The sequence below is a fragment of the Staurois parvus genome, unplaced genomic scaffold (assembly GCF_062004578.1).
Source record: "Staurois parvus isolate SC_StPar_1 unplaced genomic scaffold, SC_StPar_1.0 ptg000249l, whole genome shotgun sequence".
In the NCBI taxonomy this organism is placed as follows: Eukaryota; Metazoa; Chordata; class Amphibia; order Anura; family Ranidae; genus Staurois; species Staurois parvus.
This window is the reverse complement of record NW_028318045.1, coordinates 8316605-8330022: the sequence shown is the minus strand read 5'-3', so window position 1 is coordinate 8330022 and position 13418 is coordinate 8316605. Positions and strand designations below refer to the sequence as shown.

At 39.5% G+C, this 13418-nt stretch overlaps 1 protein-coding gene across 1 annotated transcript in view; it reads left to right on the top strand.

Moving 5' to 3' along the window:
• Window positions 1-13418, top strand: part of AMN1 (antagonist of mitotic exit network 1 homolog) — a 162220-nt gene that overhangs the window by 101050 nt on the left and 47752 nt on the right. Inside the window, exon 3 of the mRNA XM_089680733.1 lies at window positions 11919-12066. Within this exon, the coding sequence (XP_089536859.1) occupies window positions 11919-12066 (148 nt within the window). The remainder of the gene's footprint in view (window positions 1-11918; window positions 12067-13418) is intronic.

Below are 13418 nucleotides of genomic sequence, written 5' to 3'. Positions count from 1 at the left end.
AAAAAAGAAAACCAGGACATAACCTACAATCAGTAGGATGTCACTTGGGCTGATGGCTCTTCTGTTAGTAGAAATTCTCCTCCATCTACGTAGAAGCCATAAAAGCCATACTTCAGCCTTTATGAATGAAACAGGATCTAAGAATTGAGGGGGTAGAACTATTAATCATCCTACCCATCCATCCTCCATTATTAAAAGAGAAGTGTAGAGTTTCCCCCCCCCTCCCCATTTATACTTGCCTAGGTGGATGCAGCATCACTGACTCTAAGGGTGAGAAGTCCTCAATCACATGACCACTGATCACAGCCACCCTGAGCAGAGAGTGGGACTGTCAGTCACTGCTGTCTGCTCTGCCCCTTTCACTAGAGCACTGGGCTGTGGAGGGGGAGGGAGCAGCTGGTTCAGGCTCTCAGCAGCTCCATGAGAGGCTGAGCCTGGTTCCAATCTGGGGTGTCTCCCGACTCTGAAGTTGGGATCTTTCCCCATCCTGGACCAGCTGAGTGACATCAGACAGCAGTGGGCTTCATACTGCTGTCGGCTGAAAACGGGTCCCAGGAGTGCAGAAAAAACTGCACTCCTGTGCTACACAGGAGAAGTACAGGCAAAAGAGCTTTGGCTGTACTTCTGCTTTTAAATCCTGTTTCATTCATAGAAGCTCTAATACAGCTTCTATGAATAGAGCAGCTGGGCGGGAAGCCTGTGACATCCCCTTCGTTCTATTAACCACTGCCACTGCCAGAATTTTACAGCGGCCGTGCTTGGGGTAGGGGGCATGGATGGAGGAGGATTTCTACTAAAAGAAGAGCCATCAGCACAGTGGGACTCATCCTATTGACTGTAAATATGTCCCTTGTACTGATTTTCCTGTTTTTTCCTGTAACTACGCTTAGGCTTTAACACTAACAGGGGTGCTTACAATGGTCAGCTTTTATTCATCCTTTATTTATTACTTTAATTAACTTTTATTCACCCAAAAAAGAGACTGTTTCTGTTGGATTGTTAGTTTTATATTATACTTATATTGAATAAGTAAGTCTCTTGATGGTGCATATACTGTATCTTTGAATGTGTATAGGGATAAATGTGATCCTTACTATCTCCTCCATCATAACAGTACAACATAATGAAATAACAGTAATAAAAGTGTTCAATTATATCCTAAGTAAGTACACAAATGTCTTAAGAGTAAGGTCCATTACACTAATAGGGGCTATTATGCATATATACAATTATAAGTTGATATATATAACATTTAATATAAATTGCATTTTTCTATTTGTAATAAGCAGCTAAAATGGCATCTGAATAATTTCTGTTTTCTTAAACACGTTCTTTTTGGTCCACTATACATACAGGTGTTGGTAAACTGTTAAGTAATGATGGGTGTAGCCTGTGCTAAAGAAAAATGTGAACTGTGATCAACTTAATCAGGGCACTAGGTGGCCAGAGGGCGTGCTCTCATACAGCTGTATCTTCACCAATAAATATATAATTTGGAGCTCTCGTGCTGACAGGTTGATTATATCAGGTTGAAACTACAAAATTGGATACTCAAATGTAAACTCCATCCTGTCCTTACATATTTGAAAGCCTAAGTTTGTGTAACCATTTTGAATCTCTGAAACATGAGTCCTCTATTTTGAGAATCTCTAAGGTCAGACCTCTTATATTCAGCCTATACGTTAGGATAACGTTTCAATACCATCTGTAGAGAAGAGATACATTCTTAGCTGATGGGAGGATTATTCTGGTTTTTAATAAAGACTCTATGCCATAAAGAGACCAGTAGGAGGTTACTTTATAATTAGAATCATTTTTTATTCCCCATGATAAAAATGATGTAACATGTCCATACTGTACATCATATGCTCTTGTATAAGTGTACTGCATAAGAACCATCGTGCAAAGAGAAGCTTTTCCCCCCTCTGCTATGTTTATTCTATGTGACAAAGAATATACCAAGCCAGCTGATGCCATCTTGAATAGAGCTATGTTGCTCCTCCATAGATACAGTGGAGGAGTAAATGTAGCCACTATAGTACAGCAAGTCTGTTACTGACAGGATTATCAGATTAAAATAAATGCTAAAACCTGAAAAAAAAAAAGAAAATGAACACTCTACAGATTGGTAAGCTGTAATTTATTACATTTCTGTTCTTTTATTTATATGTACTATAACCAGTTCCACGCCACCCTATAGCAGAAATACTGCTACAGGGCAACACGGTGTGCAAAATCACATGTATATACAGTTGTGTTCAAAATAATAGCAGTCAGACATCACTAACCTGACCAATCACTGTTTTTGGTAGAAATGATATTTCTACATGGCAAATAATTTACTAGCAGGTTTAGTAGAGTAATAGAAATCCAACAGACCCAACAGTCATGACATGCATGCTGCTGATTCTGTGTAATTGAATCACTAATTGAAAGGGGCATGTTCAAAATAATAGCAGTGTGGAGTTCTATCAGTGAGGTCATTTCTCTCTGAAATTCTGAGGAAAATGGGTTGTTCCAGACATTGTTTAGAAGAACAGCGTAGCTTGATTAAAAAGTTGATTGGAGAGGGGAAAACATATAAAGAAGTGCAGAAAATGATAGGCTGCTCAGCTAAAATGATCACAAATGCTTTAAAATGGCAACCAAAACCTGAAAGACGTGGAAGAAAGCGAAAAACTACCATTCGAATGGATAGAAGAATATCCAAAATGGCAAGGACTCCGCCAACAATCAGCTCCAGGAAGATCAAAGAAAGTCTAAAGTTACCTGTGAGTACTGTTACAATTAGAAGACGCCTATGTGAAGCCAAGCTATCTGCAAGAAGCCCCCGCAAAGTCCCACTGTTGAAAAAAAGATGTGCTGAAGAGGTTACAATTTGCCAAAGAGCACATTGACTGGCCTAAAGAGAAATGGCTGAACATTTTGCGGACTGATGAAAGTAAGATTGTTCTTTTTGGGTCTAGTGGCCAGAGACCGCTTGTCAGACGACCCCCAAACACTGAATTCAAGCCACAAGCTGCCTTATGCTGAAGAGGAAATGCTGTTGAAATTGGTTTTCCAACAAGACAACGACCCCAAACACACCAGTAAACATGCAACATCTTGGTTCCAGACCAACAAGATTGACGTTATGGAGTGGCCAGCCCAATCCCCGGATCTTAATCCAATAGAAAACTTGTGGGGTGACATCAAAAATGCAGTTTCTGAGGCAAAACCAAGAAATAGAGAAGAACTGTGGAATGTAGTCCAATCATCCTGGGCTGGAATACCTGTTCACAGGTGCCAGAAGTTGGTTGATTCCATGCAACACAGATGTACAGCAGTTCTCAGAAACAGTGCTTATACAACTAAATATTCATTAAGTGATTCAAAGGAAAGCAAAATCTTCAAACATTTTTCAGTTTATATAGTGAATGTTTGAGTTTGTAAAGAAGAATACAAACACTGCTATTTTTTTTGAACAGTCTAATATTCACTTTTCTTCAATTTTTTTAAAGGAACAACACACTTTTCTTCAATTTTTTTAAAGGAACAACACAAATTTGATATATTTTTCTTCATGTTTTGATTTGGAATAGAATGTGTAGTGTTCCCAATGCATTTGTGTGTATGGAAATAAAAGATATTAGAAGGATTTTGAGCTTTATTCACTTTTTTCAACACACTGCTATTATTTTGAACACAACCGTGTATATATATATATATATATGTGTGTGATTTTGCGGTTCCGGGTAGGGGGTACGCGCACACCATACCCGCACCTCCATTCACGGCCTGTCAATCACTGTGTCCCGGATGGTGATTACTCGCCGGCACCCGGTGATCTCCGAGTATCTCTGATGGAGGAGAGACCTGTATGTAAACAATACAGATCTCTTCCCTGTCAGCTCCTGTATAGCAGAGCCATACAAAGCAGTGTGTTTACAGTGAAGCGCACACACAGCCCCTACAGTGAAACAACGCACAGCACACAGTTAACCCTTTGATCGCCCAAATGTTAACCCCTTCATGCCCAGTGCCATTAGTACAGTGTCAGTGCTTTTTATTAGCATTTATCACTGTATTGGTGTTACTGGGGATGTTAGTGACACCAAGTCAGTTCCCCCCAGTGTCAGAATACCCACTGCAGTCCCGCTATAAGTTGCTGATCGCTGCTATTACTAGTGAAAAAAAAAATTCCAGTATATATACCGCCATTTGTAAATGCTATAACTTTTATGTAAACCAATTAATTTACACGTATTGGGATTTTTTTTTTAGCAAAGACATGTAGCAGAATACATTTTGGCCTTTATGATGAAACTTGATTTTTTTAATTTTTACAGCACTGACACTGTACTAATGACACTGGGCAGGAAGGGGTAATGTGAGGGGCGATCAAAGAGTTAACTGTGTGTAGAGAGTGTTTTACTAGGGGGCAGGGGTGTGTGCTTTAGTGTAAGCACACTGATCTGGATGGCTGTGCTGTGCACAGCCATCCCTAGCAGTGTGCCCAAGCTGACAGGGAGGAAGACTGTTTGTAAACAAAACAGTCTTCCTCCCCGTCTGTGATTATCGGTAAACAGTGGGTGCCAACGGGTAATCACCGGCCGGGACCCAGTGATTCACATCTGTGGCCGCGATTGGCGGCGTGGGTAGGGAGCGCACGCGCCACCTACCCAGAAATGCAAAATCACGTGTATATACGTGATTTTGTGCACCTATGCTGCCATGTAGCAGTATATCTTGAGGTTAATAGCAAAAAGTCAAAAATATTGTTTTCTTCTCAAAATTATTGTTTTTTTTTATTTATAGCACAAAAAATAAAAAATGCAGAGGCGATTAAATACCACCAAAAGAAATCTCTATTTGTGGGAAAAAAAGGACATAAATTTCATTTGGGTGCAGCTTTGCATGACTGCGCAATTGTCAGTTAAAGTAATGCAGCGCCGTTTCGCAAAAAATGGCCTGGTCAGGAAGGGGGTAAATCCTCTGGAGGGCAAGTGATTAAAGTATAATTAAAGGTAAAAGTTTTTTTTTCAGATTTGAATAAAGTGGAGAAGGTTTAGAACAATTGTCAGGTTTTTATTGCTCTCTGTGCTACACGTTATTGTTATCACTGATGATGAACGTAAAAGAAAATCCCAAATTTTCAGTTGTCCCCAGAACCGGAACAGAGGGGAAATCTTCCAATGGGGACACTAGTTCTGGTGATTCTGGTGAAGCCTTGGAGGGATGGAGGGAAATCTCCCCAATATGATACAGATAGGAGAAAAAAAGCTGACGGGTTTTAATACTATAATATAACCTTTCTATCACCATACCACGTGAATATTCTGAATATAAACTAACCAAATATTCTCAAAATCAGTAAATAAATAAATAAAACAATAAAAAGTCCAAAAAAGTCCACCAAACAAATATATATAAATCCAGTAGGAAGGATTCCAATCCTATTATGATCCTCGTGATACCTTCCGAGTGTAGGGATAAATTTAATAAATGACTTACATTGAGGTTAATGAATAACAGCTTCTAGTAACAAGCAGAACCAGCCCTGCAAACAATGGCCATAGAAAACACGTTCTTACCCCAATGTAAGTCATTTATTAAATTTATCCCTACACTCGGAAATCTATTATAAGAGTCTTCTTTAACTTTATGAGGAATATGGAAGATGGGCTCCTGAAGTGAAGGAAAACTTGGAAGTAATACTGTTACCAGAGATATCGGATAAGCTTATGGATACTACCAGAGGATAGTGGTATTTAATATCACTATTTGGAGTGCGCACGGAGTGTTCATTGTATGAATTGAAGTGGTCACTGAGTGTTCACAAATTTATTTTAGTGCTCATTTTGAGATTGGATTTTGGCTCACATTTTTCAGTAAATTGTGGATATATCTTTTTATTTGAGATAGATAGAGATATATATATATATATATATATATATATATATATATATATATAATTTTTTTTTTTTTTTAATCACAGTTGGAGTGGTTTGGACTTTGCACAGATTTAATTTTGCACTTTATATTGTTATTGGTTATTTGAAAGATAATGCACTATATAAGTATTCTTTTTTTCAAGGTATCATGAGGATCATAATAGGATTGGAATCCTTCCTACTGGATTTATATATATTTGTTTGGTGGATTTTTTTTGGACTTTATTTGGACTTTTTATTGTTTTATTTATTTATTTATTTTATTCATTTATTTACTGATTTTGAGAATATTTGGTTAGTTTATATTCAGAATATTCACGTGGTATGGTGATAGGTTATATTATAGTAATTCTACTTTCTAGGGAGAAAGTGTGACTTTCTGGTGGCGATTCACTTATTGGTGGTGTATTTTATTTCATGGTTATAATTCTGCCTTACTCAGCCCAAAATGAAAATTTGCCTATAAACCTGTTAAGTAATTTTATTTGAGTTACAATGATGTTTATGCAATATAGCAGATTTCAGATTTCCACATTTCACAATGTTATCAAGTTCTGTACAGTTTGTTGTACTTGTTTATTTTATTTAGAGCATGTTTGGAGTGACACCATTCACTTGAATGGACTGCCCTCTGCTCCAAAAAGATGCCAAAGTAGCTCCTATACCCTTTTTTTTTTTAGCTGACTTTGGAGCATTTTGAGTAGCAAGTATGTGTATTTTTTTCACATGACAAACCACCTGTTTCTTTAGCACTTTTGGGGTGCCATTGAGAGTGAATGGCACCCAAACGCGCGATGCACGTTTTTAGCGCTCTTTGGATTCATGGACAGACTTGGGTAATTCTTGTACACTCAGATGTGCATGGGGCCTAAGTCCAAGTACATGCTGAGACCTGAGAGCAACAGCTCTATAGTAACACAGTCTGTCTTCCAGGGGGAGAGGTCCCAGGAGAGAGAAACCTCTGAACAGACCCTCTCAATGACATATGGCTTAAACAAATAAAAATTTATTTTTTACTATTTCTTATTTACTTAGAATTTCATAGACTCCTTCTTCACTTTAAGTGACTAACAAAGCTGGCAGATTACATAAAATTTTTTTCATGTAATAAACTTTGTACTATTACAATTTTAGCTCACAAGCCAGTTACCGAGATACTTTATAGGTAAAAGGTAAGCTTAATGAAGCATTAGCGTTATATTCCATAATATTCAAAGATATACTTTTTTTAATCCAAACTGACATTATGATTTCATAACCTCATCATCAGCTCTTATTTACGTTAAAGAGGAGTTCTAGTCTCCCCCCAAAAAATTAGGTCAGCAGCTGTAGCAATCATTCACACAGAGATGGACGTGGTCATCCATTTTGCTCCAAACCCCTCCATCTTGTATCTCTTTCTCTCCCAAATCAGATTCCTCCGATATCCCCCCTCCCTCTCTGTTGAGTGACATGTGGTCTGGATGATGACAGAGATCACAGGCAGCAAACTCATTGGGAGGGCGTCAAGGCTATAAACCTTCACTAGCTGGTGCCCCTATGTCTGCGAGACTCTTGCTGGAGAAGGGATCGTAAAACCATAAACCTAGCCCTCACGGAGCTTCAAAGACATTCCAGGTAGTCGTAAAAACAGACTTACATTTAAAAACTCACTTTTCCATATAATTTTATATCTTCAAATAGGACATAATTACAAAAACATGGAACACATATTGGGACAGCTCACTTTAAGACAAGTCGCCTGGTATATTACACCCCCTAGCTGGCATATACAGGAGAGCAGAACATTATATCTCCTTAACCATCCAAGCAGGTATCTCATATTTCATATGTAGACGTTCAGCAGAAGATTCTGCATATTAATCTACTCATGGATAGAATGTTATATGTATCCAGGGTAAGTTATGAACCATAATATAAGCTACGGGAGAGTTTTTGGTCATAGCTTGGGTCTCCGCCTGCAACACCAGCCCAAATGAGGCGATTGGTTCTCTGCTTCAGGGAGACACCCTGTGGAGTTCCTAGAAAAAGCTAAGCTGAGTTGAGTAGTAGTTGAAGTTTCTCCCTTTTAACATCGGAACCAACTTTGGGAGATAAGGCATCCTTTTGGCTCTGAAACTTGAAAACTGCTTACCCCAAGGCTTTTGGCAAGTACTTTATCTAAACTTCTTTCTGTTATCTCTTTGCTGTGCTATTGCTCTTTGTATATTTATATATATATATATATATATATATATATATATATATATATATATATATATATATACACATACACACATAGTGGGGCAAAAAAGTATTTAGTCAGCTCCCAATTGTGCAAGTTCTCCCACTTAAAAAGATGAGAGAGGCCTGTAATCGGCATCATAGGTAGACCTCAACCATGAGAGAAAAAATGAGAAAAAAAATCCAGACAATCACATTGGCTGATTTGGAAAGAATTTATTTGCAAATTATGGTGGAAAATAAGTATTTGGTCAATATCAAAAGTTCATCTCAATACCTGTTATATATCCTTTGTTGGCAATGACAGAGGTCAAACGTTTCCTGTAAGTCTTCACAAGGTTGGCACACACTGTTGCTGGTATGTTGGCCCATTCCTCCATGCAGATTTCCATAGAGCAGTGATGTTTTGGGGCTGTCACTGGGCAACACAGACTTTCAACTCCCTCCAAAGGTTTTCTATGGGGTTGAGATCTGGAGACTAGCTAGGCCACTCCAGGACCTTGAAATGCTTCTTACGAAGCCACTCCTTCGTTGCCCGGGAGGTATGTTTGGGATCATTGTCATGTTGGAAGACCCAGCCATGTTTCATCTTCAATGCCCTTGCTGATGGAAGGAGGTTTGCACTCAAAATCTCACGATACATGGCCCCATTCATTCTGTCCTGTACATGGATCAGGCATCCTGGTCCCTTTGCGGAGAAACAGCCCCAAAGCATGATGTTGACACCCCCATGCTTCACAGTAGGTATGGTGTTCTTTGGATGCAACTCAGCATTCTCTCGCCTCCAAACACGACGAGTTGTGTTTCTACCAAACCTTTCTATTTTGGTTTCATCTGACCATATGACATTCTCCCAATCCTCTTCTGGATCTTCCAAATGCTCTCTAGCAAACTTCAGACGGGCCAGGACATGTACTGGCTTAAGCAGGGGAACATGTCTGGCACTGCAGGATCTGAGTCCCTGGCGGCGTAGTGTGTTACTGATGGTAGCCTTTGTTACGTTGGTCCCAGCTCTCTGCAGGTCATTTGCTAGGTCCCCTCGTGTGGTCCTGGGATTTTTGCTCACCGTTCTTGTGATCATTTTGACCCCACGGGGTGAGATCTTGCATGGAGCCCCAGATCGAGGGAGATTATCAGTGGTCTTGTATGCCTTCCATTTTCTAATTATTGCTCCCACAGTTTATTTGTTCACACCAAGCTGCTTGCCTATTGCAGATTCAGTCTTACCAGCCTGGTGAAGGTCTACAATTTTGTTCCGGGGGCCTTGGACAGCTCTTTGGTGTTCACCATAGTGGAGTTTGGAGTGTGACTGTTTGAGGTTGTGGACAGGTGTCTTTTATACTGATAAAACAGGTGCCATTAATACAGGTAATGAGTGCAGGACAGAGGAGCCTCTTAAAGAAGAAGGTACAGGTCTGTGAGAGCCAGAAATTTTGCTTGTTTGTAGGTGACCAAATACTTATTTTCCACCATAATTTGCAAATAAATTCTTTCCAAATCAGCCAATGTGATTGTCTGGATTTTTTTTTCCTCATTTTGTCTCCTCATAGTTGAGGTCTACCTATGATGCCAATTACAGGCCTCTCTCATCTTTTTAAGTGGGAAAACTTGCACAATTGGTGGCTGACTAAATACTTTTTTGCACCACTGTATATATATATATTGGCTACATCTTTTTCTGTAAATATTTTATTGCACCCTTTTGACCTTTTAGTAATAAATTTTACTTTCTGAAAGTGTTGAACTGTTTCTAAAGCTCTTTAATGCAAACTATTAACCCCTGCCTCTGAAGAGCGCTACTGTATGTGTGTTTTAAACTTTGCTATATCGCTGCCTGCTGTGACAGTGGTATACCAACGCTTATGCAAACATCATAGTGTTATTGCTGATATTGCCGCGTTTCCTCTTTCTCTGAACAAAATGGAGGTGGTGGCAGTGTGAAGGGTTAATTGCGTAATTAACCTGACCCAGTAACAATCGCTCCCAGGCTGCCGGCACACAGGTTGTAGTCCAATAGCTGGAAAATCTTTGTTCAGGGTGCAGCTGGGCGTGGCATTGTTACGCATGTGACAGCACGGTTTTAGATTGGCTAGTCCTTCGGTCACGAGTTTGGTGAGAAGGGCTGGGGTCTGACACCGTGATCGTCACAGCAGCTACAAATACTTTTGTTAATATACTTATATTAAAATACTTCTAATGTAAGGACACTTGCCTGTCCAGGGATCCAGCACTGTCCTCACCGAAGCTGATTCTTCAATCGGCTTCGGTTGCAGGCGCCAGCATCTTAGGCAAGTGAAACTGACAGCAAAGCCTTCTGTGCATGCACGAGCCATGCTATGCTTTCTGAATAGTTCCGCTGTCTTCTGGGACCTGTGATGTGTCCCAGATGGCTGGAGGGGGAAGTGGAAGGACAAGGGGGCAAACTTCCACAAAGATCGCCGTGACGATCTGACCTGAAGTGGGAGTGGATACCTGTCAAAACCTGGTATCCACTCCCCCAAAAAAAGTGTCAAATGGGGCAGCGGGGGGGGGGGGGGAGATGATAATAAGCAGAACTTCACCTTTTTGGGTAAAGTTCTGCTTTAAATGTGGAGTTTTGATTTGTAATATTTAAAAATAATCATTCATCAAAAGATAAGAAATGACATATAGTACATGAGACGTATCAAAATCTAAATCACATACCTAATTTAAAGTATGTAAATTCCTCCATATATCTGTGTTCTGAGTAGACTTTGTTGTTCTATCCTAGTTATGCCTTTACCATTTGAGAACTAACTGACATCTTTCACTCTCTTTCTGTTTAGGCCATTTTTCATTTTTCAGTGCTGTTACTTTGATAATTACTACGTCATGCAATACTGTACCCAAATGAATACTGTGTCATTTTTTTGGAAACATAGAGCTTTCTTTTTTGTGTTCTTGTAATCTTTTACTGTATTTTCAAATTTTATTTTTTATATATATATATATATATATATATATATATATCTCAAAACCTTTTTGAAAAAAAAAAAGTGTCCCTTACTTTCTGTTATAAAACATATTCTTCATAAATTTGGGATGCAAAGGTATGCTGCTACACTTCTCTGGTGATACAAAAAAAACTACTGATATACAGTATATATATATATATATATATATATATAACTAGGGCAAAGAATGCTAGTGCTGTTGTTCATCTAAAATAAAGCTAAAACTGGGTTTTTGGCTGCTTTTGCTAAGTTTTGGCATGGTGTTCATTGTTCCTGTTTCCCAATCCACCATCTGAAATGCAAATGTTTACTTGAAAACACATTTTTGCTCTTTCTGTTGTAATGAAAGCTATTGTTTTCAGTTTCCTGCAGATTGACCCATGAGGTTAGTTCACAAAATGGTGTATTTCTGCTTCCTCTGTTAAATAACATATTGCACAGATCTCTAGGCTCATATCACTAAGCATCCAAATAATGTGCATAAGAAAAACGCAGCTCTCTGCAAAGGCACACAGAAAACAATCCAATCCAACTGCGCAATTTTCTGCACCACTCTGCAGGTCTCTGTGTAACCCTGCATTTTTATGCATGGCAGCTGACCTGCCATACCTGGAAAATTAATTGAAAAATGGTGCCGTTCCTTTTAAAAATCTTCGCCCTCTTTGCTGGCAGCTGCAATCACTACCTTCAGAGGTAAACAGAACGTTTTCTTCTGCAGGTAGTGTGAGCCTACCTTTAGAGACCTTACTAAACATGCATTGCCCTCATATTGTGGACCTTTCCTCAGGTGTTGCATCCATCAGTCAAAAAACTGGACCTCCGCGACTGCGATGTTTCAGACAACGCCCTACGAGTGATATCGCTATGCAAGCAGCTCAAGAAAATCAATTTAAACTCTTGCAAAGGGGAGGAGAGGACTTCAGTCACTTCAGACGGTAACAGAAATTAAAAAAAGTCTTCTGCGCTGTGTATCTGTTATTGTGACACAGTAATCAACCTCATAGTGATAAAATGTAATCTTGAGAATTCCCCCACAATAGGTTTTTATGTGTTCTCATGCACACAGCACACTTTAATAATTAAAAAAAAATATATTTTTACCTTTTTAGTAGGGATGCACCGATACCCTTTTTTATCGGGGAGTACAAGTACCAATACTTTCGGTCAGGTACTCACCGATACCAAGTACTGATACTTTGCAGTGCGATTTGTGTCCATACAAAACGTATGGACACAAATTGCACCGCAAAGATTAGCATGTGAATTGAACAGGAATGTGATTCCTGTCTAAATCGCATGCGTTTTCCGCACTGCTCCTGTGTAAACCTAAAGCGGTGGGGATTTGAAATCCCTGATGCTTTCTCTCCTCTCCTTGCAGGGATGACAGTTCAAGCTAGAGGGCATTTTATTGGTCAGCACAATCACATGGACGGTGCTTACCAATCACTGCAAGGAGAGGAGAGAAAGCCGTTAATATGCTAATAGTGCTAATATGATAAGTTTGGCCAGTCGACTGAGGTAGTATAGGGCAGTACAAGACTGTTGACCTAGGAGGGCAGGTACAGTCAGGTCCATAAATATTGGGACATCAACACAATTCTAACATTTTTGACTCTATACACCACCACAATGGATTTCAAATGAAACAAAGAAGATGAGCTTTAACTGCAGACTGTCAGCTTTAATTTGATGGTATTTACATAAAAATCAGGTGAACGGTGTAGGAATTACAACAGTTTGCATATGTGCCTCCCACTTGTTAAGGGACCAAAAGTAATGGGACAATTGGCTTCTCAGCTGTTCCATGGCCAGGTTTGTGTTATTCCCTCATTATCCCATTTACAATGAGCAGATAAAAGGTCCAGAGTTCATTTCAAGTGTGCTATTTGAATTTGGAATCTGTTGCTGTCAACTCTCAAGATGAGATCCAAAGAGCTGTCACGATCAGTGAAGCAAGCCATCATTAGGCTGAAAAAACAAAACAAACCCATCAGAGAGATAGCAAAAACATTAGGCGTGGCCAAAACAACTGTTTGGAACATTCTTAAAAAGAAGGAAATCACCGGTGAGCTCAGCAACACCAAAAGACCCGGAAGACCACGGAAAACAACTGTGGTGGATGACCGAAGAATTCTTTCCCTGGTGAAGAAAACACCCTTCACAACAGTTGGCCAGATCAAGAACACTCTCCAGGAGGTAGGTGTACGTGTGTCAAAGTCAACAATCAAGAGAAGACTTCACCAGAGTGAATACAGAGGGTTCACCACAAGATGTAAACCATTGGTGA